We start from the raw sequence: 21,643 nt of genomic DNA on the forward strand, positions 1-21,643 counted from the left end.
CGAACCGGTTGCGTCCTCTCCCTTTCGTCCTGTGACGAGATATATCAGTGCATAACAGTGGTTTCTCAATGGAAAAAAGGCTGAAATCTTGGCCAAAAATATACATGGAAATACTGAAAATACAACATTCACGGATTGGAGCATGTAGCTTCAGGGTCATAAGATGGAAATTTTTCATAATGAAGATGACAATGATTTATGCTAATCATGTAAGTCCACAGTTGCCTGGTACAGTAGAAAGGCAGTGCACTTGCCTTGACCAGTACCATGTGGACCAAGCAAAGCACATATAATTAAATCAGGTGAACGTTCCCATGTCCCCTGGGTCCGCTCGATCTGAACGTTGTTACTGTGCAGCGAGCCCACCAGGCGGGGACAACTCAGCGGAGAAGAATCTGCGGGTCGAAATCTGCAGAATCCTATTTGGAAAAACTTTAAAAACACATGATTAGTCACCAGATTCTACTAAGAACAAGGGCCTGCTGGAATACCTGGACTGATCGATAAACTCGAGTTCAGATTCCTCTTTAGCAAAACAGGGAAATAGAAGGGGAGATCGCAAAATATGCGCAACCTAGAAGTCGTCACCATGTTCTGGGTTAGAAAAGAGAGAAAAGATCTCATTAGCATGTAGAGAGGTAAACGAACCTGAAGATGAATTTGAAGTGTGGGGAGTAAAAGTGATGAGGAATATGCAGAAGTCCTTTGAAGGAAGACGCTTCAAGACTTCAGATAAGTACCGCGACCAAAAAGGAAAAAAGAAGAAGAAGAAAGTTACCCACTATGCAATGGACTTCCTCAAACAAGTTTTCTTTTTCGGGAGTGACAAGATTAGATGCGAAGATTCATAAACCGGAAGTTAGGTAAAAGCAGATGTCCCGCGGACCCGCACTGATATTTCGTCCTACAATCGCAGTTGAAATAAGTGGGCGGTCTATGGCGAAAGAAAGAGCGCTTTTGCTAGCATTCATCTGGAAGGAAAGTAGCTTGATATTGGTTCGAATCCAATTCGTGAGATGGCCTTCTTTATCATATAGATGTCTTGATTGGAACTGTGCATTTTTAGTTCATCCTCCGGAACCCTATCACATCCCGGATTTGATGAAATAGAATGAATTGTGACAGTATTTTGTAAATACATAATTATCTTGAATATATTAACTATTTCTTTATTCTCCAATCGCCTGGAAGGAACAAAAGAAACATCTTGTTATTTCTTCAACAATTTCTGATCTCTAATAGCCCCAAGGGCGCCATATTCTAGAAGCCCAAACTATGTGATTGAGTAAGTCCCCCTCTATCTGTTGTGGGTCGAGAACTGCTCCTCTGATCGAATCTGGTTTGAAATTCTTATGTGTTTAGCTATGACTCTTTTATCTTTCGTAGGATGGTAGCTTCCGAGTTGGCCCTTCTGCTAGTTGATTTAAAAGGGGTGTAATGGCTATGCAGCATAACAGAATGAGCAATGGCACAATCCAATTATTAAGCTATCCCTGAAGCAAGGGCAAATGTTGAGAGCAAATTCGATCCAGAAACGAGCAGGAAGTTCCCTCCCAGGATGCCGAGTTCATACTAAAGACAGAAATTCAATTGATCGCAGAAATGGCAGGGAACTACTAAAGCACCATTTAGTGAAAAGCAATAAGACACAAGTTTTGCTGCCTTGTAAAGGTAGAATTTTATCAAACGTACTTAGCTTAACTGCAATTATGTCATCTGGCAAGATCAAGATTGTTGTAGCAAGGTTTGTATTAGACATTAATGCTCATAATACAGACACATGAATGAAAAGCAAAAGAATATATCATTTTCAAAAGAGTTGCCTGTACACAACATACAGTATGAGAGCCTTACACAACCAGACCAAGTGAATAAAAGAATACACCAAGTATGAACGAACTATGTTCAGTTTACAAAGAGAGTGGCACTTCAATCGCTAGAAGAGTGCATACAGCTCTATACCCAAATGATGCAACTTTTACATTCTGCGACTCATAGCTGAACTGGCAAAACTTCAAGTAAGGATCCGATGAATTACGTGATTGACTTATCCAATAACACTGACCATCTTGCTTCCACTTTAGGGTATTCAGCTACTACTTCTCATTAATGTGGGGGTTGTGCAGACGACAAATGATTGCCATTAACCCTAAAAACAAACAGACATTAGGCCTCATAGGACATCAAATTATAGCACAACAAACATTCGAATAGAATGACCACTTACTTGAGATTCAACCCAGGCTTATTAAGGAGACTGCTTGGAACCTGACCAGTCAAGTTATTGTTTTGCAAGAAACTGAGAGACAACAAACACAAGGTATAAGAATCGTACCCTGCAAGTATCAATAATTCAGTGGAAGAGGATATATATGTGATTAATTAAAACAATTCTATTATGTCTCCAAGTGTTTTTTCACTTAATGGCTTTGCCTGGGTCCTCAGAAAAGTCTTTGAAATTTTTTGAGAACAGTACTCTAGATGAATTACTATCAGGAAACTCATAACATAGAAGTAGGTAATTGCAGATTCCACTAGATTACTGAAAATGGGATGGAGAATTCAAGAATCCAGCAAGAATAGTTTAGACAAATATCTGCCACATATCCAGAAATTGTTGTTCTGATGTCGGGGGAACATCTTTCTCGCACCATATGCTTGAGAAGAAAGAGAGGGATCATCTACATGAATCACCATCGTTCCTTCAGCAACAATCAAATACCATTCTTGTCCTAAAGATTGTCCAAGTACTAAGACAAGAGACTTATTGAAGAGCTCTGGGTGGCATTATATTGGCTTCGAAGGAGATCTTTTCAACCAGTAATTCGATCGACCAAAAAGGCAATTGCCTAGATTTTCAATGGGGATGGCTGAGCATGAAAAGTACAATAACCTCCAATGAAGTAGGGCTTGGGTGATTAGTTGTTCTAAAACAGAATGCTAAGAATTATAATAGTGAAAGGAAAAAAGAAAACAGAGCAAAATTTCAAGATAAAAGAGGAGGGGATTGACCAGAAATGCATGCATTTAGTTAATAGTTGATAGGACACAGAACTTACAGTTCTTGCAAGCCACTTATGGCTCCAAGTGATGAGGGAATTGGCCCATCCAACTGATTGTCATTTAAATGCCTACAAGTAAAAATTATTAGATTAGACAGAGGTAGAAGACCATCACATGTGTCTGGCATAGCTAAAAAATAGGAGAGAATAATAGAAGGAGAATCAAATATAACATGTAGGTCAACGTGCCATCAAAGAGTTGCAACTAGCAGGAGAAAACTCCATAACTCACAGTATTTCAAGGTGCTTCAGTGAACTGAGTTTAGGGATAGGTCCATATAAGCCATTGTTTCCAAGCCAGCTGTTATCAGGGTAAGGTTGTCAGTCAAAGAATTCTCTATTAGCTGACTGAGAGTTCAAATAAAAAAGTGGATCGCATCACACTGCATTACATACATGCCAGTTAATGCAGTCATATTAGCAAGATAAGGTGACAGTGTTCCGGAGAGACCCGCACTAGTCAGATTTCTGCAACCAAAGTATAATCAGACACAAGTACAAAGTAATAAAGGCAGTTTTAGAAAACATAAACAAAACATGACTTCACAATAGAGTTAGACTCACAAAGAAACAACACGAATCCGGCTGCCTTGAGAGCACGTTACTCCAGTCCAGGAGTACTGCTGAGGAAAACAAGGATCACCGCTCCAATCAGTAGGATAATTGTGCAAGCCGAGTTTCAAATTTTCCAAAGCAATCACTGAAACAAGAGAGATACTTTTCAGATGGTGTCGAGAGAAAGAAAAGAAGGAAGAATTGTATCACTGAACATATGACATTTCTATCTATGAAAGGCCTAATAACAAAGTAGAAATGCTTGCCTATGCAACAAGACTGTCATAAACCTATCAGGGACTCAGTGAAAATGGTCGTGCTCATTATGTGGTAGCATCCTTAGAGAGAAGCACAGAATATGACCCAGTTGCTAAAGTAAACTGGACATTTTTCCCATTGCATGTCACCTAACCATTAATTGCTCTGGATTCTTCATTTTAACGGAAAAGAGTGGCTTTGACATGAGAGGTTATCATGGATGCAGTTGAGGATTTGCCTATGCTGGCCAAACAGGCAAGCAAAAAGTTGGTATGAAAGTTACACCCAACAAATGAGAAAGAATCTAAAAACTATACCATCTCTTGGGTGAGTAGTTCTTCCGAGAGGCAGCACCTGAAAAGCTTCCCCAGCGTTGATCAAAGGACCTAAAGTTGAATTGCTAGTAGGAACCAGATTTATCGTTGTAAGGCCAATGAGAGGCCACTTCGAAGTAAAGACGGCAACACCATCCGAAGTAATAGTCAAGTTGCTGTAATATGGAACGCCATTTACTGTTATATTCTGGATTCTCGAGCCCCCAGCTACTGAATCATGACCATTTGCAAAATATAGAGCAATATAGTACGATGCATTTGGTAGAGGACCCAGAGGCCATTGCAACTCCAGCGGCTGTGATGCGGGCACAGTCAATGCTGTTTCAAATACTTTCAGTGGAGGAAGATTCCAAAATCCAGAAACAGTTAAATTGTTGCTTGTTTTCGAAGAATTTTCTTCTCCAAATGGCTCCCAGAAACGGTCAAATTGATCATCAGGAAACCTGGCAGTTCAAAAATCGACAAATTAGGCGAAAGTCAAGGAAAGCAGAAGTATGTACAAGAGCATTGACTTCGTGTCTCGAATCAAGGACAAAACAGCAGCTCATAACATGCTGTTGCATTTATTTAGGGATCCGTCGATGATCTTTTAGTTTCCAAGAGTTCTCTTGATGACAGGAATTCAGAGTAAAGTAAGTCGCCAAAACCATATCCGACCGTATCGTGCAAAGCATAAGTGAGTGAATATATCAGGTTAGCTCTGTAGACATGTGCAGAATGAATTGACTCATTGCGCGTATGATTAATTTGGTCACCAATCATGCAAATTCCGAGACCGAGACCGAGACCCTATTTGCACCGATAAATACTCTATCTAAGCCCGCCAATTTTCGAGACTATATCAGCAATTTTTCCCCGCACGCCATGGACTCGATGAACACCATCAATCTCGGAAGTGTCGTCAAATAGCCAGGGCATTTGACTTTCGAATAGACTTTGACCTCTAGGGAATTAAGAGCCAAGCACCGCACGTACCTAATGGGAGCTCCGCCGTACCCGAAGCTGTTCCTCGCGACCAAGCTGAGCGCCGAACTCCCGAAATCCGTCGAGTTGTACACCGAATCGCCCAACTGAATGAACTCCAGCGCCGAGACGAAGGGGTCCGAATCCGTATGAGCATTAGCCCCGACGCAGAAGCTCATGGTCTTGCCCTGAGCCAGGAACACCCCTTCGTAATAAGACGCGCTGCCCCGGCGATAATCTGCCGTGGTGTTGACCACGGCCCAGAGCGTCCCGTCCACCATCTGGTCGAACACCGGCGGGTCGGGGCGGCCGTTGACCCCGCCGTAGAAGTAGGTGCTCCTCACCGCGTACCTGGACCCCCGGGCGACGCCGACCACGTAGCAGAACTTGCGGCCGGGGAGGTTGGGGAACGACCGGACGGTGGCGAGGGTGGGGTCCAGGGTGCGCACGGAGACGTTCCTCGGGGAGCCGGCGGAGACGAAGGACGGCGCGTCGGGCAGCCACCGGAGGCCGTTGGCGGCGGCGGTCGGCGCGGCGGCGCCGCAGTCGATCAGGGTCCCGGAGGGCGGCGGAGGCGGAGGCTGGGGCTGGGAGAGGGAGGGAGAGGGAGAGAGGAGGGAGAGCGCGAGGAGGAGAGAGAGGCGGAGGAGGAGCGGTCGAGGCGGACGAGACATGGCGAGGGATCAACGCGCAGAGATTCGAGGAGAGAGAGAGAGAGAGGCAGAGAGGTAGAGAGAGAAACTGCTGCTGCTTCTTCTTCTTCTTCTTCGTCTTCTGGTTCTGGTATGATGGTGGTGGTGGTGGAGGTGGTGTTGATCGAGTAGTGGAGTTGAACTGGTCATTTTTTGTTGGTGAGACGCGCACGAAAGGAATGCGACAGTAGAGATAGAGAGAGAAACTTTCAGAGAGGGGGCGTGGAGTTGGGGATGGGGAAAGAATAAGGGGATTTAATTAATTTATTTATTTATTTAATTGATTGATTGATTGATTAATTGTTTTTAAAAGTGGATTTTGTTTGACGCGGGAAAACGCGAGGCCAGGTCAGCGGGCGGGCGGGCGGCGGTTGGGGGTTGGTTTGTTGGGGATGCACTCACTGGCGGCGACGCGTGAGCGTGGAGGTTGCGCCTCAAAATCGAATTTGACTCGATTAACGAGACGGCGAGGATTGTAAAAATCTTTTTAATTTTATCAGTTAAATCGTGAATTTTTAATAATTTATTAATGTGATCTTTCGACCGATTTTGTTTATCGATTTGAATCGTGAACTTTTAATGATTTATTAATGTGATCTTCCAGGTAATTGTTGACAGATACCGTATAGACGTCAACAATTTTTACGAATTTAAAAAAAAAAAATTGTTTTTTTTTCCTTTCGTTCATTTTTCGTTTCTACTAAATCTAGTGACAAGGGTTGCCTTCTTTTCTTTTCTTTCTTTCTTATTTCTTATTTTTTCCACTGAGTCCAATCCGACCTTACCTATAATTGACAATGGTCGATTGGCCCTCACCAGTCTTTGAAAAAAAAATCAAAATATTTCTAAAAAATTCAAAAAATGTCAACGCCGATCAATCTTACCATGTCGAATGATTGGTGTTTATGTTAGTGACTACTTATCAAAATTTACTAAAATTATTATATTGACAAATAATCAAAAGATTTACAACTAAATTAATCAAATTGAACTTGACATATATACAATAAGTTTAGGCCAATTCTATAAAAAAACACAAACTTTACATATTGTCCCAAATTTAATCCGAACTTTATTTTATCTAAAAAAAAAGCACCAACTTTCACTCGTGTCCCAAATTTGGCCATTCGTTAACCCTCATTCCACATGTATTTCCACTAAAAGTCTATTTGAAGACGAATGAAGTAAGTGTATTACAAATAGGCCTCACATCTCTATTTAACTATAAGATACACGCACTTTTAATATCTCGCTTTGAGACAATGTAATCTTTTGTTTCCAACCTAGCCTCTAACATTGAAAATAGCTCACCAATTGTTAATTGATCTAATAGCCCTAGCTATGTGCTTCATCCCCTAGAATTGAAACTGTATAAGAATCATCTATAAAGTTCACCTCGTTTGAGGGCAGACTTAAATTTAACAATTAACAATTGGCAAGTTGTTTTATCGCTCTTTTGGGTCTTGTTCTTAAATTTAATGCTACGCATTGGATGACTGTAGAATGAGAGTTAACGAAGGGCCGGATTTGGGACACAAGCGAAAGTTTGTGCTTTTTTTTTTTAAACAAAATAAAGTTCGGGCTTTTTTTTTTTTTTAAATACAGATTTTAGATAACACATAAAATTCGTGCTTTTTTATATAATTGTCTCAAATAAGTTTATGACTTTTTTTATAAAAAAATTTTCGTAAAGAACGAGCATTTGTTCTCATGTTTACTTATGAATTAATATCAATGTGGCAATTTTTCTATACTACACTGATTACCTATGTAATGAGTCGATAAATACGTTGACTTTCCATGTTCTACTTATGGTTTGCAACATTTATAGTCTTTAATACTTAACATGGAGTCCCAGAATTTCCAGTACTAAAATTACCGGCAAAATTCGATTTGCAAACTTGCCAAAGGAGACATCGGCGAAAATCGATGTGTGCCAAGACGATATGAAATTTAGACGATTTGAGCAAAATCAACATTAGTCATAGAAAGGTTGTGGCAATGACTGCTGTGGTCAAGGCGATGCAATAATGACGGTGCTGGCAAGTAAAGGCGTGCACGACGTGGCGCGCGGCGGACAGGAGTTGATATGGCAGCTATGACAAGGCGGCACTGGGTCAAAACCTAGATTGCGTGGTGTCTTGAACAAGAGAATAAAGAGAGGCTAATCATGTCGGCATTGTTTTTTTTTTTTTGGTTTGGCAGCGACAAAAGGATGAAATGACCATGACGAGGGAATAATTATCAAAAAAAAAAAAAATTAAATTTATTATATAGATATCAACTTAATTATAAATATTTTAATTATATCAACTGAATCTTAAATCTTATAATGATTTATTAATGTAATATTTCTAGCAAATTTTTGCCATACTTGGACACTGTACAACTCGCGTTGACATGGAAATTTTATAATTTTTTATATTTTTTATACTTTTAACCATTTTTTTTTTTGTTTATTTTTTTCTGCAAAGTCTGACGAGGATTGCCTTCTTTTCATTGTTTTCTACTAAGCCTGACGAGGGTGAGGGTTGATCAGCCCTTATCCATCTTAGAAAAAAAAAAAAATGAGAGGAAAAAAATCACAATATTTTTAAAAATCATAAAATTTTAGTGTAAAAATTGTCTACATAGAGTCGATCATCTTACGTAAGGGTTGGTGATTACTTATCAAAATTAGCTGGAATGATTATATTGGCAAATAGTTAAAAGTTTTATGCCTAATTTTGCTAAATTGAAGATTTATAATTGAATTGACATATGTTTAATAAGTTTATAACCTCTTTGGTAGCTTTCCTAATGAATGAGCATAAATTCTTGTGTTTACTTGTGAATTACTATGAATATGTGGCAATTTTGCAATACTACATTGATTACCTATGTGATGACATTAGGGGTGAGTAGCGGTATAGGGTTGACCTGGGACCTGGACCGGCCCAACCCCGGCCATCCAATCTGGTCAGGTTCAAGGGCGGATGGGTTGATCGTGGTCTTGAAATTCCATGACCAATACCGTGCGGTTAATCCTCGATCTTAAGAGTTTTGGGTTGGTCTAACCTGGACCAACTCGTATATTATATTATATTATATTATTTATAATTCTTTTATATATTCAAACCTAAGTAAAATGATGTTAAAGCTATTGACTCATCGACTCACACTCATGGACAGACGACATCCAAAAGGCGTGAATTTTATGCCGTTAAGGTCTTCACGACATCCTCCTCCACAGTCCAGTATGTTCTTCACCGTGAGGACCAAGGAGTCCTCACAGTCACGAACTCGCAACGTCCAAAACAGCGCGAGGTTTACGCCGTAAATCTCCTCATGGCTTCCTTCTCCAAAGTATGTTCCCTTCCATTCTGTCTTATTTGTTCTTCACTTTTTGCATATTGTATTATGAATATTAAAGATAGATGATTACAGGAACTTTCCATCTTGTCTCATATCTTGATGAACGATTAGCAAGTACGAAATTTCCATTATTGTGTCATCTTATATTCGCTGAATATGTATTGGTATTTATAGTTTAGTTGCACAATGTCATATTATCGATGGATGTGTAATTTGAATTTGTAAGTTTGTTTTTTTAGGGAATATAAAAAATAAGACGAAAAAATTATCGATCGGTCCCGGGTTAACCCTAGAATCAGACCGAACTCATTGGGTCGATCCGGTCCTTGGTCCCAAGCTCAATAAGGTCGGTCTTCGGTCCTAAAAATTGATGATCGGCACATGTTAACTATAAAACACATCCCGTGTTCACTCATGATTTGCAACAGCTTTAGCCTTTAATGCTTAACATCGGAGTCCTAGAATTTTCAGTAATTAAAACCGTCGGCAAAATTCGATTTGCAAGCGTGCCAGAAGAGATGCCGGCGAAAATCGACGTGGGCCGAGGCGATCCGAAATCCAACATGACGGGCTGAACGGGGCTTTGGATGGCCCAAGATCAGAACGTAGTCAACGGATCTGGCCCAGTTCTCTACAGTCGGACTCCCGCAAACTTGGGAATCATCCTCGGATTCCCTGTCCTCTCGTCATGCTTTGACCATTTACACCAATTAACCACGTCGTCCCGTGTTGACTGTCCAAGCGATCATGGTGTCAATATTAATATTTTTACGTTTTTCTAATCGACTTTCCATACTTCTAATTTGCTCATATATAGTTTTCTCTACTTTCACATATTTTATTTTTCACAATTTCACTGATCAAATCTTGTCAATATCAATTTGGGTTAATATTACGAAAAAAACACAAAATATCAAATTTATCTTTTATTAGTTTCAATTTAATATTAATATCAAGTTATTGAATTAAATGATACATGACAATTAACGAGTATATCGCTCGTGGTTTTTTGTAATATTAATATAATTTAGTGAAAATTAACGAAAAGTAAATTTATCACAAATGTATTAATTTGGAATTTTTGAAGGTAAAAAGATCTACTCAAAGCCCCATCCGGCCCATTACGTTGGATTTTGGATCGCCTTGGCCCACGTCAATTTTCGCTAGCATATCTTTTGGCACGCTTGCAAATTGAATTTTGCGGACGGTTTTGATTACTGAAAATTCTAGGACTCCGATGTTAAGCATTAAAGGCTACAATTGTAGCATTTATTTGGCCCGTCCTGTTTTGTTTTCTTTTGTAGCTGTTGTCTAGGCTTCATTGCCTTGTTCGGCGGCTTGATTTTTATCGGCACCTTTCCACTTGTGCGGACTAGGTTGTCCTCATGAGTGTAAGTTTTTTATGTCGATCTGCTTGTACAACGTTGATTATATAACCCAATATTATTTACTATTTACCAAAAAAAATTATGTTTGGATGAATATGTCATAATTGTACTAGTTTGAGATTTCTAGTGGGCAAAAAAAGTATATTAATTTAAGATTTTTCGTAATATTAACCTTATCAATTTTGGCAAAATCCAACTCATGCGATCATTGGATAATGCCGTAGCATGATGTGGATGAAATTTCTCTAGTCATATCCACATCATGCTTCAATATCATCTGCAACGATTAAGTTTTTCATTCACGTGCGAGCGGGCAATTGCATATTTCATTGGCGTTGTCCGACAACCATGTTGGTTGAATCTGGTCAGATTTGCTATTGGAGGGATCCAATCGAAAAATTCGCGAAATTACAAGGACTTGATTAGATAAAAACAAAAAATACAAAAAGCTCAATTAGGAAAGAAGCACGAAAGTGTAATAATCGAGTGGCGGAATGAGAACACCGCGCATGTGCAAAAGCCCCCCCTCCGAATTCATTTCGCTTCACTGTTACTCCAGCCAATCCCCCCTCTTTTTCCCCTTCCTTTCCTCGCTTGCTAAGGAAATCCTCGCCGACCCTACACGCCTTCCCCGATTCACGCCTTTTGCGCTCCCTTCGTCCACCTTAAAAAACTACTATACTTTTATCTTTCTGCCCATTTCATCTTATTCCCTTGGAAAGACCATTTCGTTTGAATCAAATTATGAAACACAGTCGAGTTCGCAGCGAACCGACGCTCGTGTCGCAACTCACCAAGCAAAAAGGCGCCTAGGTGATGGTACCTAAGTTTAGGTAACTTCATGTGTCGTACGATGTTAGGCGTGACTAATTACTAGAGTTGACTTTGTCAACAACCTGAACCCTTGTAGGTGAGGTTTACTTTGGGTTAATGGCCTTTAAAACTTTTAGAAGTATAATTGCACCGTCCAAAACTCTTAAAAAAAAAAAAAAAAATTGTTAAATGATATTGCTTAGAGACTTTGAAACTCAGAACTCCTTGGCAAAATAATTTCTAAACGCACCCTATTTCGTACAAGTCAAATTGTAAAAGGTCACTCGCGTGCGAACTTCGTTAACGCATCATCGAACATCGGAGAGAAAGTTCCGGTCCGATCTAAAGACAGATTATGTCGGCACAGTGGCGCCTGATGGTATTTTTGGTATGAAAAGTTCACGCCACAGAGCCTCCCGCGAAAAGGGACTGCACTTCCTCCTCGCCGAAACGGCGTCGTTCCGCAGACACGCGGGACCCCTGCCGAGGAGGGCCCCACCGCACTCCATTTCCTCTCACCTTCCTTTCTTTCTTTTCACCCCGGGTTTTTCTTCTCTCCCGCCTTTTCTAATTAGTTCCCGCCTAATACATCTTCCCAACGCCGTAAGGTGCCAACCCCGGAAATACAGCAAAATATCAGGAAATAAAATTCCCAACATAAATGACAAAAATTATTAATTATTTAAGAGCTTAAAAAATATTCGCTCTGCAAACATTCGGAAAAACCAAGGTATTGACAAGAGAAAAAAAAAGAGAGAGAGTATTTCATACCCAAAGAAAAAGAAGAAGAAGAAGAAAAGAACATAAAAATAGTATCACGCGGTTGCGAAAACGACGTCGGTTCCCTGCGGTTAAATACCGACGACGCCCTTCCCCCTCTTTGTCCGAACTCCGGAGACGAAACTGAAAAGCGGAAGGCTGAGGGACGCCTCACCGGGTCAAATCCCCAAACTACCCCCACCACCACCACCGCGTTCAAAAATCCGATTCCCCCATTTCTCATCTCCTCTCTCTCTCTCTCTCGCACTCTTTCTCTCTGAGAATTCCTCCCTCATCCATGGACTGCAACCGCAGCGACGATCTGCAGGACATCCAGGAGAAGAAGGGCCAGAAGAGGAAGCTGGAGGACGAGGCGGCCGCCGCCGACAGCGAGATCTCCGCCTCCGCCGGCGGCGGCGGCGGCGGCGGCGGCGACGGCGGCCGGCAGTCGCTGCTCAGCGAGGTGGCCGCGCAGGTCAAGGTCCTCGAGTCCGCCTTCTCCTGGGTCGAGACCGATCGAGCCGCCGCCAAGCGCGCCACGCACGTCCTCGCCGAGCTCGCCAAAAACGGTGCGGCTCCCGGGGGAAGGGTGGGGGAGGGGGAGAAAATTGAGATTCCGCGATCTCCGCTTAGTAACTTGTCCGGAGTTGATTTCTCGCTGCTGATTCGCGTGTTTGTGGTTGGATGCAGAGGAGCTGGGGAGCCTGCTTGTCGAAGGCGGTGTGGTTCCGGCCCTGGTGAAGCATCTGCGGGCGCCGCCGTCGGCGGAGGGCGACCGGGGTGTGAGGCCGTACGAGCATGAAGTGGAGAAGGGATGCGCTTTTGCGCTGGGTCATCTGGCTGTTAAGGCGAGTTGATTGTGATTCTGATTGCTCTAAAAGCTTGGTGTATTGGCTATATAGCTAGCGATTGGTGTTGTGAAGTTGATTATCTTTGAAGATATGATCGAAGTCCTGATTATCCTCATTCCAGTATGCATATCTATGAGGCACACTGTAGTCTGGTCATTGATAGGTTAGATTGTGTGGTTTGAATGCTCAAGAGTCGTTTGTTATGGCGAGTAGAATGACCGCGAAGGTATTTGGAGGAGGAGCTTGAAGATATCTTAGGATGTAAATTACTTTCTGGTTGCGCAAAAAAGAGTGAAAAGGAATTGTCTTGTTTAGCTTTCTCAGCAGGCTTTGCATTTACACCTTAATTTAGTTTCCACCGTCATATTGTGAGGTTATATGTAGCTTGGTGTTTAACGTATTGGCTCTACTTGATTTAATGAAATGCAGATTCTGCTTGAGTGAAAAGAAATTGTTACGGTTTTATTCATTGAATTGTCTCGTTTAGCTTTCTCAGCAGGCTTTGCATGTACACCTCAATTTAGTTTTCACTGTTATATCGTTAGGTTATATAAGTAGGTCGGCGTTCAACATATTGACTCTGCTTGATTGAATGAAATGCAGAGTCTACTTGAGTGTGTCAATGCTAAACTTCCATTTGTGTCGTGTCACCTCTTTTAATGTGGTATCGTCTGTTGATAAGGGGATAACTTTGTTTGGATGAGTCATTGAAGCTCATCGTGTTGAAAGATGACGCCTTGAGTATTAATTGTGGCGGATTACATGTGCTTTACAAAAGAAAACGGAATAGGAAAAAATCAGCAGTGATTGCAGCCTTTTGCATGCTTGCCAGACATTTTGGCATTTGACATGCTGATGAGATATCTAAGCCGATGTCATTGAGTGTCATTGTGAATTTTAGAAGAATGTTGTCAAGCCATCATACTGTGGGCTTCTGTTATACTTGTCATTATCTATTGACGGCACTTTTCAATATTATCTGTTCTACTACTTTTTTCTTTTAAGCCTAGGTGGTACTGGTACTACAGAAAATTCTAACCTTTTCCCTTGTTATCTCCTCTTGGAACAGCCTGAGCTTCAACAACTTATAGTCGACTGTGGTGCCTTACCACATCTAATAGATCTGCTGAAGAGGCATAAAGATGGTTCAACCACACGAGCTGTCAACAGTTTAATTAGGAGAGCGGCCGATGCTATCACTAACCTTGCTCATGAGAATAGCAGCATCAAGATTCGTGTCAGGTGTGCTTCTGTAAATAATAGAATCAAATGATGCCTTAGCTCCATTTTCCTTAATAGTATTGAGATTGATGTGCAGGATGGAAGGTGGGATTCAACCGCTAGTAGAATTGCTAGATTTTATGGATACCAAAGTGCAAAGAGCTGCTGCTGGAGCATTGCGTACCCTGGCTTTCAAAAACGATGAAAACAAGAATCAGGTGATGATTTTTCTTAAGAAGATGTTTTCTTGTTTTTTATATCAAGAGTAGGAATTATGTTAACTCATTGCCTTTTCAGATTGTGGAGTGTAATGCTCTTCCAACGCTCATTTTGATGCTCCGTTCAGAGGATGCTGCAATACATTATGAGGCTGTAAGGCCATGGGGATAGTATAATTGATCAGAATGAAAGTTGATGTTTTGTGTGATTCCTCAAATTACTTTGTTAATTGCATTCTGTTTGTGGCTTTCAGGTCGGTGTCATTGGCAATCTGGTACACTCATCTCCGAACATAAAAAAAGAAGTTCTTTCTGCCGGGGCTTTGCAGCCTGTTATTGGATTGCTAAGGTATGTTGGGAATCTAGGAGTTATGTGGAGCTTGTGCCGCTTACAGTCTGCAAACGGTCTGATGATCTTCTTTCTCTTTCATGATTGTTTGTACTGCTCAAGTTTCAATTGAACACTTTCTTCTTCAAACATGTTGCTTTACAGTTCTTGCTGTCCTGAGAGCCAAAGGGAGGCAGCTTTGCTCCTAGGGCAGTTTGCTGCTGCTGATTCAGACTGTAAGGTGAATGATGGCAGTTTTTTTGTTTGTATCCTGTTCTGCAAGATTTGTATAATTTCTGTCTCTCTCTCTCTCATGTGATTTAAAATTGATGGAACAAAGCAACCTTAATCTTTGCTTTTTTGGGTCAGTCAATGTCCTTAAGTGGTTTTAGTTTTTCTCCTATCCTTCTAGTAGATAAGTGGTGCATTCTTGTTGTCTTCTCTGTCAAGTGAGGCTGGTCAACTTCTCAACCTTACCTCTCGCCTTTTTATCTTGGAAAGTGTACTGTTGACTTTCTTGACCCATTTTCTCATTTCCACTGCAATGGGGATGCAAAAATGCAGGTTCACATTGTCCAGAGGGGAGCTGTTCGTCCTTTAATCGACATGCTTCAGTCCGACGACTTTCAGCTGAGGGAAATGTCAGCATTTGCATTAGGGAGATTGGCCCAGGTCTCTCTCTCTCTCTGTCTGGTCTCTCTCTTTCTCTGGTCTCTCTCTCTCTCTCTCTCTCTCTCTCTCTCTCTCTCTCTCCCCACCTTTCCCTCCCCGCGCCTACTTGATTACCAAAAAGCTGGCTTGATGGTTTTCAGATGGGTAGCTTATTCCTGTTTTCCCTTAAACCTTGGCACTTGTCTATGGTGTGGCCCTTCAGAAAGGTCCACTGAAAATAAACGACAAAAGAGTGTCTTTTGCTTTTCTAAAGATACGGAAATCAAGCACCCACTCACCAACACTCAAACATAGCTTAATAAGTACTCTATAGGCATTTATTGAAATTAACTTATTTAAAAAGTTTGCTTCACACCAGATGCAATAATATGGTGAACCATATGTTCTTTTCGGTACGTAATGTGTATTTAATGAACTATTGTTTCCAGTGAACTTCAGTTTAGAAGTTTAGATTGGAGACATTCTGAACATTTCTTTTTATCATTTCAGGACGCTCACAATCAAGCTGGTATAGCTTATAATGGTGGCTTGATTCCATTGTTGAAGCTTCTTGATTCAAAAAATGGGTCCTTGCAGCATAATGCTGCCTTTGCGCTTTATGGACTTGCAGACAATGAGGTAAAACCTGTGAATTTTAATCAAGCCAAAATTTAACAATGCTTCCCACCCAAACTCCAAAAATATGGCAATGTTGAAGTTTTCTTGATCACTAGGATGTCGTTCAAGCTAGTTGTCGTAACTGCTATCCATCTTCTCTGTAGGACAATGTCTCCGATTTTATTAGAGTAGGAGGTGTTCAAAAGCTGCAAGACGGAGAATTTATTGTCCAGGTGGGCAGGAGAAGTGTTAAATCACATAGTATTTAGAATTATATTTCACGCAATGCATAATATGAGTGAAGTGGACATCATCTTTGCAGGCTACAAAAGATTGTGTTGCCAAAACTTTGAAAAGATTAGAGGAGAAGATTCACGGCCGAGTGAGTATCTTAATTTTGTAGTCTCATACTTTGAACTGAACTCTGTATTGTTGTCAATGATTTTATGTCTCTTTTTGTTGGGTACATAAATGAAAGGACTTCTTTCTTTTCCTTTCTTGACCTGTTGGGCTTTAATATGTTGGTTTCTTTGTGCAGGTTTTGAATCATTTACTATATTTGATGCGCATAGCAGAGAAGACTGTTCAAAGACGTGTTGCTTTGGCTCTTGCTCATCTCTGTTCTCCGGATGACCAGCAAACAATTTTTGTTGATAACAATGGTGTGTGATGCTCTCTCTCTCTCTCTCTCTCTCTCTCAATATTTCTATCATTAAGACTGCTTTATTCTCTTTGTACTTTTAAGCTGTCAGTGTCTGATTAGTCTGTATTCTCTGAAGGGTTGGAGCTGCTTGTTGGCCTGCTTATTTGTTCGAGCGCTCGGCAGCAACTTGATGGTGCTGTGGCATTGTTCAAGTTAGCTAACAAAGCAATGTCTCTTTCTCCTGTTGATGCAGCTCCTCCCTCTCCAACGCCACAGGTCACTGGCCATCTAATGGGTGCTTGATTTTCTTTTATCATTTGAACTGTCAATTCTGGTCAGATATTGTGGTCCAGAAGAATATAAGGTTATGCATGTGCAAAAGATCTTTGTCAGCAGTGTTTTTTGATTATTAGCTTGCCAATTTCTCATAAATTGCCCTTTGTTTCATTACATGGTCCAGGAGAATTTGCCTGTTCTACTGGTTTTTCTCTTTCAAAGTTTTCAAATATATATTATTTGCCCAGGAAGGAGTCTCTTGTGCATATGAGTATTTTAGATCTGTTCTGGGAAATAAAATTTGATCCATTGTTAAAAGAACTTTCTTATTGCAGGTTTACCTAGGGGAACAGTATGTGAACAACCCTACGCTGTCCGATGTAACATTTCTAGTTGAAGGTTCCTGAAAATTGTCGTGTTCTGTTTCGTTAGTGACTATCTCATACATGGATCATTCATATACAAGTTATGATGACCGATTTGAAAGAATGCTTGCCTTGTATATGTTTTGCAGGAAGACGGTTCTATGCGCACAGAATTTGCTTGCTTGCTTCTTCTGATGCATTTCGTGCAATGTTTGATGGTGGATATCGGGTGAGTGTCCTTTAATTCTTGGTTTCAGGTTTTCGTTTACATTACCATATTTGTGTCAACATGAAATTGGACTCTGCTGAGCTTTGTGATGTTATGTTTAAAAGCCGAGTGCAGCACCTTATGCTCTGTGATCTCTTGATTAGGAAGTGAAATCTTTGCTCTGACTTGGTTTATGAAATAAAGTTTGCGTGACATTTATTACAGGAGAAAGATGCTAGGGACATAGAAATTCCAAATATCAGATGGGAGGTTTTTGAGTTGATGATGAGGTTAGTTATAACTTTTAAGTCTAAATCCACATAATATGGTTTGCGTGATATTCTTCAAATGACTTTCTTCAATGACACTACAGATTTATATACACTGGATCAATTGATGTTACGCTGGAAATTGCTCAAGATCTCCTCAGAGCTTCTGATCAGTATCTCTTGGAGGGACTCAAGCGACTTTGTGAATATTCCATTGCACAGGTTAGCTGATGAATGATTGAATGAGTTTACCTATTGATGTTTGGTATATACCTTGACAATGAGTGTACCTTAATTATTGCAGGATATTTCGTTGGAAAATGTCTCCAGCATGTATGAACTTTCAGAAGCCTTCAATGCTATTTCCTTGAGGCACTCATGCATCTTGTTCATTCTGGAGCATTTTGACAAATTGAGACCTGGGTAAACACTTCCAGCTAAGCTCCTCTTGTTTGGCAAAAATCTGTTTGAATTCTATTTATCAATCCCCTCTTCTAAGTATACTTCACTAATATATGGAGGAAATGGTGGGAGTTGTCATTGGGATTATGTCAACTCTAGAGATCTTCTCTTCCAAGGGCAGTATAAATTTGTCTTTTTGTGGGTGGAAAGTGGAGGCAAAGATTGGAGATTGATCTCATTCTGCCCTGCTTGGTACTAGAATGACAGTGAGGGACAGATTATTACATCTTGGGAATTATTTCCTTCAGCCCATAAGTTGCATGCTCCCCTGGTTTTGGGAGAATGTGGAGGAATTTGATTAACCAACCAGTTGTCTTCTGAAAGTTGAAGTGCATCTCTATCATTTTCTCTCATGGAGAACAATTTTCATCCCCCTCCATTTCCTTAATCCAAATATCTGGAAATAATAAAATTTTCTTGTCTATGACTTCCATATTCCTGCCTCTCATTTCCCCTCTATATTTTTTTGCCCATTCAAGCAAAAGGTAAAGACACCTAGATTTATACGAACTTTCAGCCTTTTTAATAAGTAATAAAAGCCATAAACATTATTCATCAGACAAAAAAAGTGATACTTGTGACGTCTTTAAGTCAATATCTTCAGTTTTGGCTCCCTTTATTTATCTAGGAAAAATACCAAAAATGCACTTCACCAAAATTCCTTTTTCGTACTAGGAAAAATACCAAAAATGCACTTCACCAAAATTCCTTTTTCGTACTTCTGTTTTTGTAAATATCGCTTTACTACTTTTAGACAAAACTCATTCATGGAAAAGATCAAATTGCCCCCCTTACAGATCCCCAAGCCTCCAAACTCTCCCACAGCTCTAGCTTATATCACCCACAAGCCACAAACCTCAGGTCCCCTCCACCATAGACCATTGTCCACCTTCCACCGTCAACTCTTCCCCACTGCCATCATCATCCCTTCCCCTTACCAATTGATCTAGATCTGGTAGCAATGGGTGCGAGCTCGAACTTTGAGCTCCAGCGGCCATGGGCCATAAGCCCATAGCTTGAGGCGGTGAGCTTGAGAGATGGAGAGAAGGGTGTTGTGTGGGTGAGGGGAGGGTGTAAGTGTTTTTGGAAAGAGAAATGACAAATGTAGATAGGTGGGCAATGACAACTTCTGTTTAAGTGAGGATGCAAACGTGTATTTTAAAATATAAAGTTATGCAAGTGGTAACTAGGTAATAAGCAAAATATTTATCGGTATTTTTCTTAAGCTACTGGGGCCTCTGTTTTGTTTTGTTGAACTTCTCCTGATCTCTTTGTAACTGTTCTGCTCTGAACTTTTGCAGGAATTTCCCTCTCATTCACCGTATAATACCAGAAATCCAACAGTACTTTGTGAAAGCACTTACTAAGTCTAACCAGCGTAGCACCTTGAGGCCTTAAGACCCTGTGGTTTCGCTCTCCCTACTCTAACCGATTGTTGTACAGGAAGTGGTAGATTTATGAGCAGTTGGTAGCAGGTGGATGGCTCTGACTGTTTGGTAATTGGAACTCACATTCTTTTCCAGACGCAAGATGTGGACTCCCTGTAAGTCTCCACCCATTTTTGTTGTAAGATGTAACTGGGATGGTGATCTTCCCATTATTGTCGAAATCCAAGCATGTAGCCATGGATTGTAGCGTTTCGAGTTAGCTTTGCCGACGTGCGTTCCATGAATTGAAATGGGATGTTTCAGTAGACGTAAGAAAAAAAGGGGAATTGGTTGGACTCTGTTGACTGTTTCCTCAAAAACGAGTATGAAGATGATGAATATCGTGTCATCTTCAAGGCTCTTGTTGAGGGAACAGATATTGGTTCCAATATTCATTGACATATTTGCCTGTGGTTCAATGTCTCGGGACTTCTGGATTGTTGGGCGTGGTTGTGAAAGAGTGTCGTTTTCTACTGGGAAACGCTGTAATTCATGGAATGAAAGGATGGCTTTTGCTTGTGTGGCATGTTCTTCGACGAAGAGTGATTTTTTAAACGGAGCTAGCTCTACTATTCTTTGGAAGCTCGTGGCTAAAGATTGTTTGGCCTGAACGGTGAGATCTCGCTTCGCACGAGTTGGGAATGTTTTGCATTCGTAGGACCACCAATACATTTCTGTGAAAGCCAAGACCGGTCGATCCTTTTGACTAAAGCACGTTTTGGCGTGGGAGGGAGAGTTTTAGAACGACAATTTGAAAAACGGTCGCAGGTTACTCTTACCATATCTCAAGTTCCGGTGAATTTTGAATGCCTTATGAAGATGGGATTCCCAGGCATAGGATGGTTTCAGATGGGCACAATTCAGAAATTTTTTAAAAAAGTTGAAAAATTACATTGATAATTTCTTAAAATATCTAAGATTAAATTGATAAATAAATAAATATTTTAAATTAAACTGACATAATTAAAAGGTTTAGGACTGTAATAGTAAGTTGTCGAAATTATTAAATATTGAATTCATTGCTGAATGTTGCTTGACCTTGAGCTTAGAAGACATCGTCCTAAAGACCTCGGGCTCAAACATCAGCAAGGTTTGGCAAATGAGGAAGCTCTTTGGGCCGTGAATGCTAGAACCCACTGGGATTCTCGGCGGGGAGGGCAATGCCAGATTTTATCCTGCCCGCCACTGCTAAGAGCTCCGCTCTAAAAGATGTCATGGGAAATTGGGTGTTTGATGAGAGGGCTATAGCTGATATGGTTGTTCCAGAAGATTGTTCTGTAGTGGAAAGAACTCGTTGTCTTAATGAATCTGGGCTTCCCGTGGTGCTGACTAATGTTTTATCTGAAGAGGATACACAGCATCAACCTGTGGCGGAGGAGATAAGAATGCGCTTTGAAATCTCAATCCCTGCCAAACGCCTGGACCGGACGGGCTCCATGCTGTTTTCCGGAAGTTCTCAATCGCTTTAGACCTTTTCTCTTTCGTCACTCATCTTACGTAATTGTGAAAAGATCCTTGTTCAAGGACCGAGACCTATACTTGATGTATAAGTCCTTCTAGGGCCAAATGGAATGGTAGGAAGACTTAAGAGTAAAAGGAACCTTGTGGCAATAGAGGTCGATGGAGCAAAAGCTTATTATAAAATGGAAGGGGACATTGCTACAAGGAACAAGACCACGACTGTCTCAGATGAAGCTCGTGTTCCAAGAAGCCAATAGGCACGCGCCGCGTGGATGCCATGACAAAGCTGGGTTTACATCGTCAATGATGAACAACCCATTAAAACTATGGACTTTTAGGTAACCACCTCTGAAGGAGTTTGGACTCCTCTTACCGCGAAAGGGGATGGGAGACCGGACATTGGCTTAAGTCGCGGTCGTGATGGAAATATTAAAGAGCTGGAAAAAGCCCCACTTTTGGCAAAGCA

At 40.9% G+C, this 21,643-nt stretch overlaps 2 protein-coding genes across 3 annotated transcripts; one reads left to right on the forward strand and one right to left on the reverse strand.

Moving 5' to 3' along the window:
- Nucleotides 1–1,781: 1,781 nt before the first annotated feature.
- On the reverse strand, nt 1,782–6,087 carry LOC104414865 (probable LRR receptor-like serine/threonine-protein kinase At5g59680). Its single transcript, XM_010026060.3, has 8 exons — nt 5,186–6,087; nt 4,193–4,653; nt 3,627–3,762; nt 3,459–3,530; nt 3,295–3,363; nt 3,060–3,131; nt 2,228–2,299; nt 1,782–2,149 (listed from the first exon to the last, which is right to left on the reverse strand). The coding sequence occupies exons 1-8, from the start codon at nt 5,845–5,847 to the stop codon at nt 2,107–2,109; spliced, it is 1,587 nt and encodes a 528-aa protein (XP_010024362.2). The 5' UTR covers nt 5,848–6,087; the 3' UTR covers nt 1,782–2,106.
- Nucleotides 6,088–12,317: 6,230 nt separating this feature from the next.
- Nucleotides 12,318–20,242, forward strand: LOC104414866 (ARM REPEAT PROTEIN INTERACTING WITH ABF2). Of its 2 annotated transcripts, none has more exons than XM_039300687.1 (19): nt 12,318–12,748; nt 12,870–13,027; nt 14,100–14,272; nt 14,349–14,469; nt 14,549–14,623; nt 14,724–14,818; nt 14,963–15,038; nt 15,362–15,490; nt 15,959–16,087; nt 16,231–16,299; nt 16,389–16,448; nt 16,605–16,728; nt 16,846–16,985; nt 17,321–17,384; nt 17,500–17,579; nt 17,784–17,848; nt 17,932–18,049; nt 18,132–18,250; nt 19,591–20,242. In XM_039300687.1, the coding sequence occupies exons 1-19, from the start codon at nt 12,478–12,480 to the stop codon at nt 19,685–19,687; spliced, it is 2,163 nt and encodes a 720-aa protein (XP_039156621.1). In that variant the 5' UTR covers nt 12,318–12,477; the 3' UTR covers nt 19,688–20,242. The 2 variants fall into 2 exon arrangements, with proteins under 2 accessions (XP_039156621.1, XP_010024365.2); XM_010026063.3 differs by having other exon boundaries at nt 15,362–15,469.
- Nucleotides 20,243–21,643: the final 1,401 nt, after the last annotated feature.

The sequence above is a fragment of the Eucalyptus grandis genome, chromosome 8, assembly GCF_016545825.1.
Source record: "Eucalyptus grandis isolate ANBG69807.140 chromosome 8, ASM1654582v1, whole genome shotgun sequence".
NCBI lineage: Eukaryota > Viridiplantae > Streptophyta > Magnoliopsida > Myrtales > Myrtaceae > Eucalyptus > Eucalyptus grandis.

What these genes read in the sequence shown, in the direction of transcription:
- LOC104414865 (XM_010026060.3), bottom strand. Translation starts at nt 5,847, where the DNA reads ATGTCTCGTCCGCCTCGACCGCTCCTCCTCCGCCTCTCTCTCCTCCTC. An exon ending in ATAAGTGGCTTGCAAGAACT is followed by an intron (nt 2,300 to 3,059) that starts GTAAGTTCTGTG and finishes GTTGTCTCTCAG; the next exon opens with TTTCTTGCAAAACAATAACT. An exon ending in AAGCCTGGGTTGAATCTCAA is followed by an intron (nt 2,150 to 2,227) that starts GTAAGTGGTCAT and finishes GTTTGTTTTTAG; the next exon opens with GGTTAATGGCAATCATTTGT.
- LOC104414866 (XM_039300687.1), top strand. Translation starts at nt 12,478, where the DNA reads ATGGACTGCAACCGCAGCGACGATCTGCAGGACATCCAGGAGAAGAAG. An exon ending in TCTCTCTCTCTCTCTGTCTG is followed by an intron (nt 15,491 to 15,958) that starts GTCTCTCTCTTT and finishes TTATCATTTCAG; the next exon opens with GACGCTCACAATCAAGCTGG. An exon ending in AGGAGAAGATTCACGGCCGA is followed by an intron (nt 16,449 to 16,604) that starts GTGAGTATCTTA and finishes TTCTTTGTGCAG; the next exon opens with GTTTTGAATCATTTACTATA.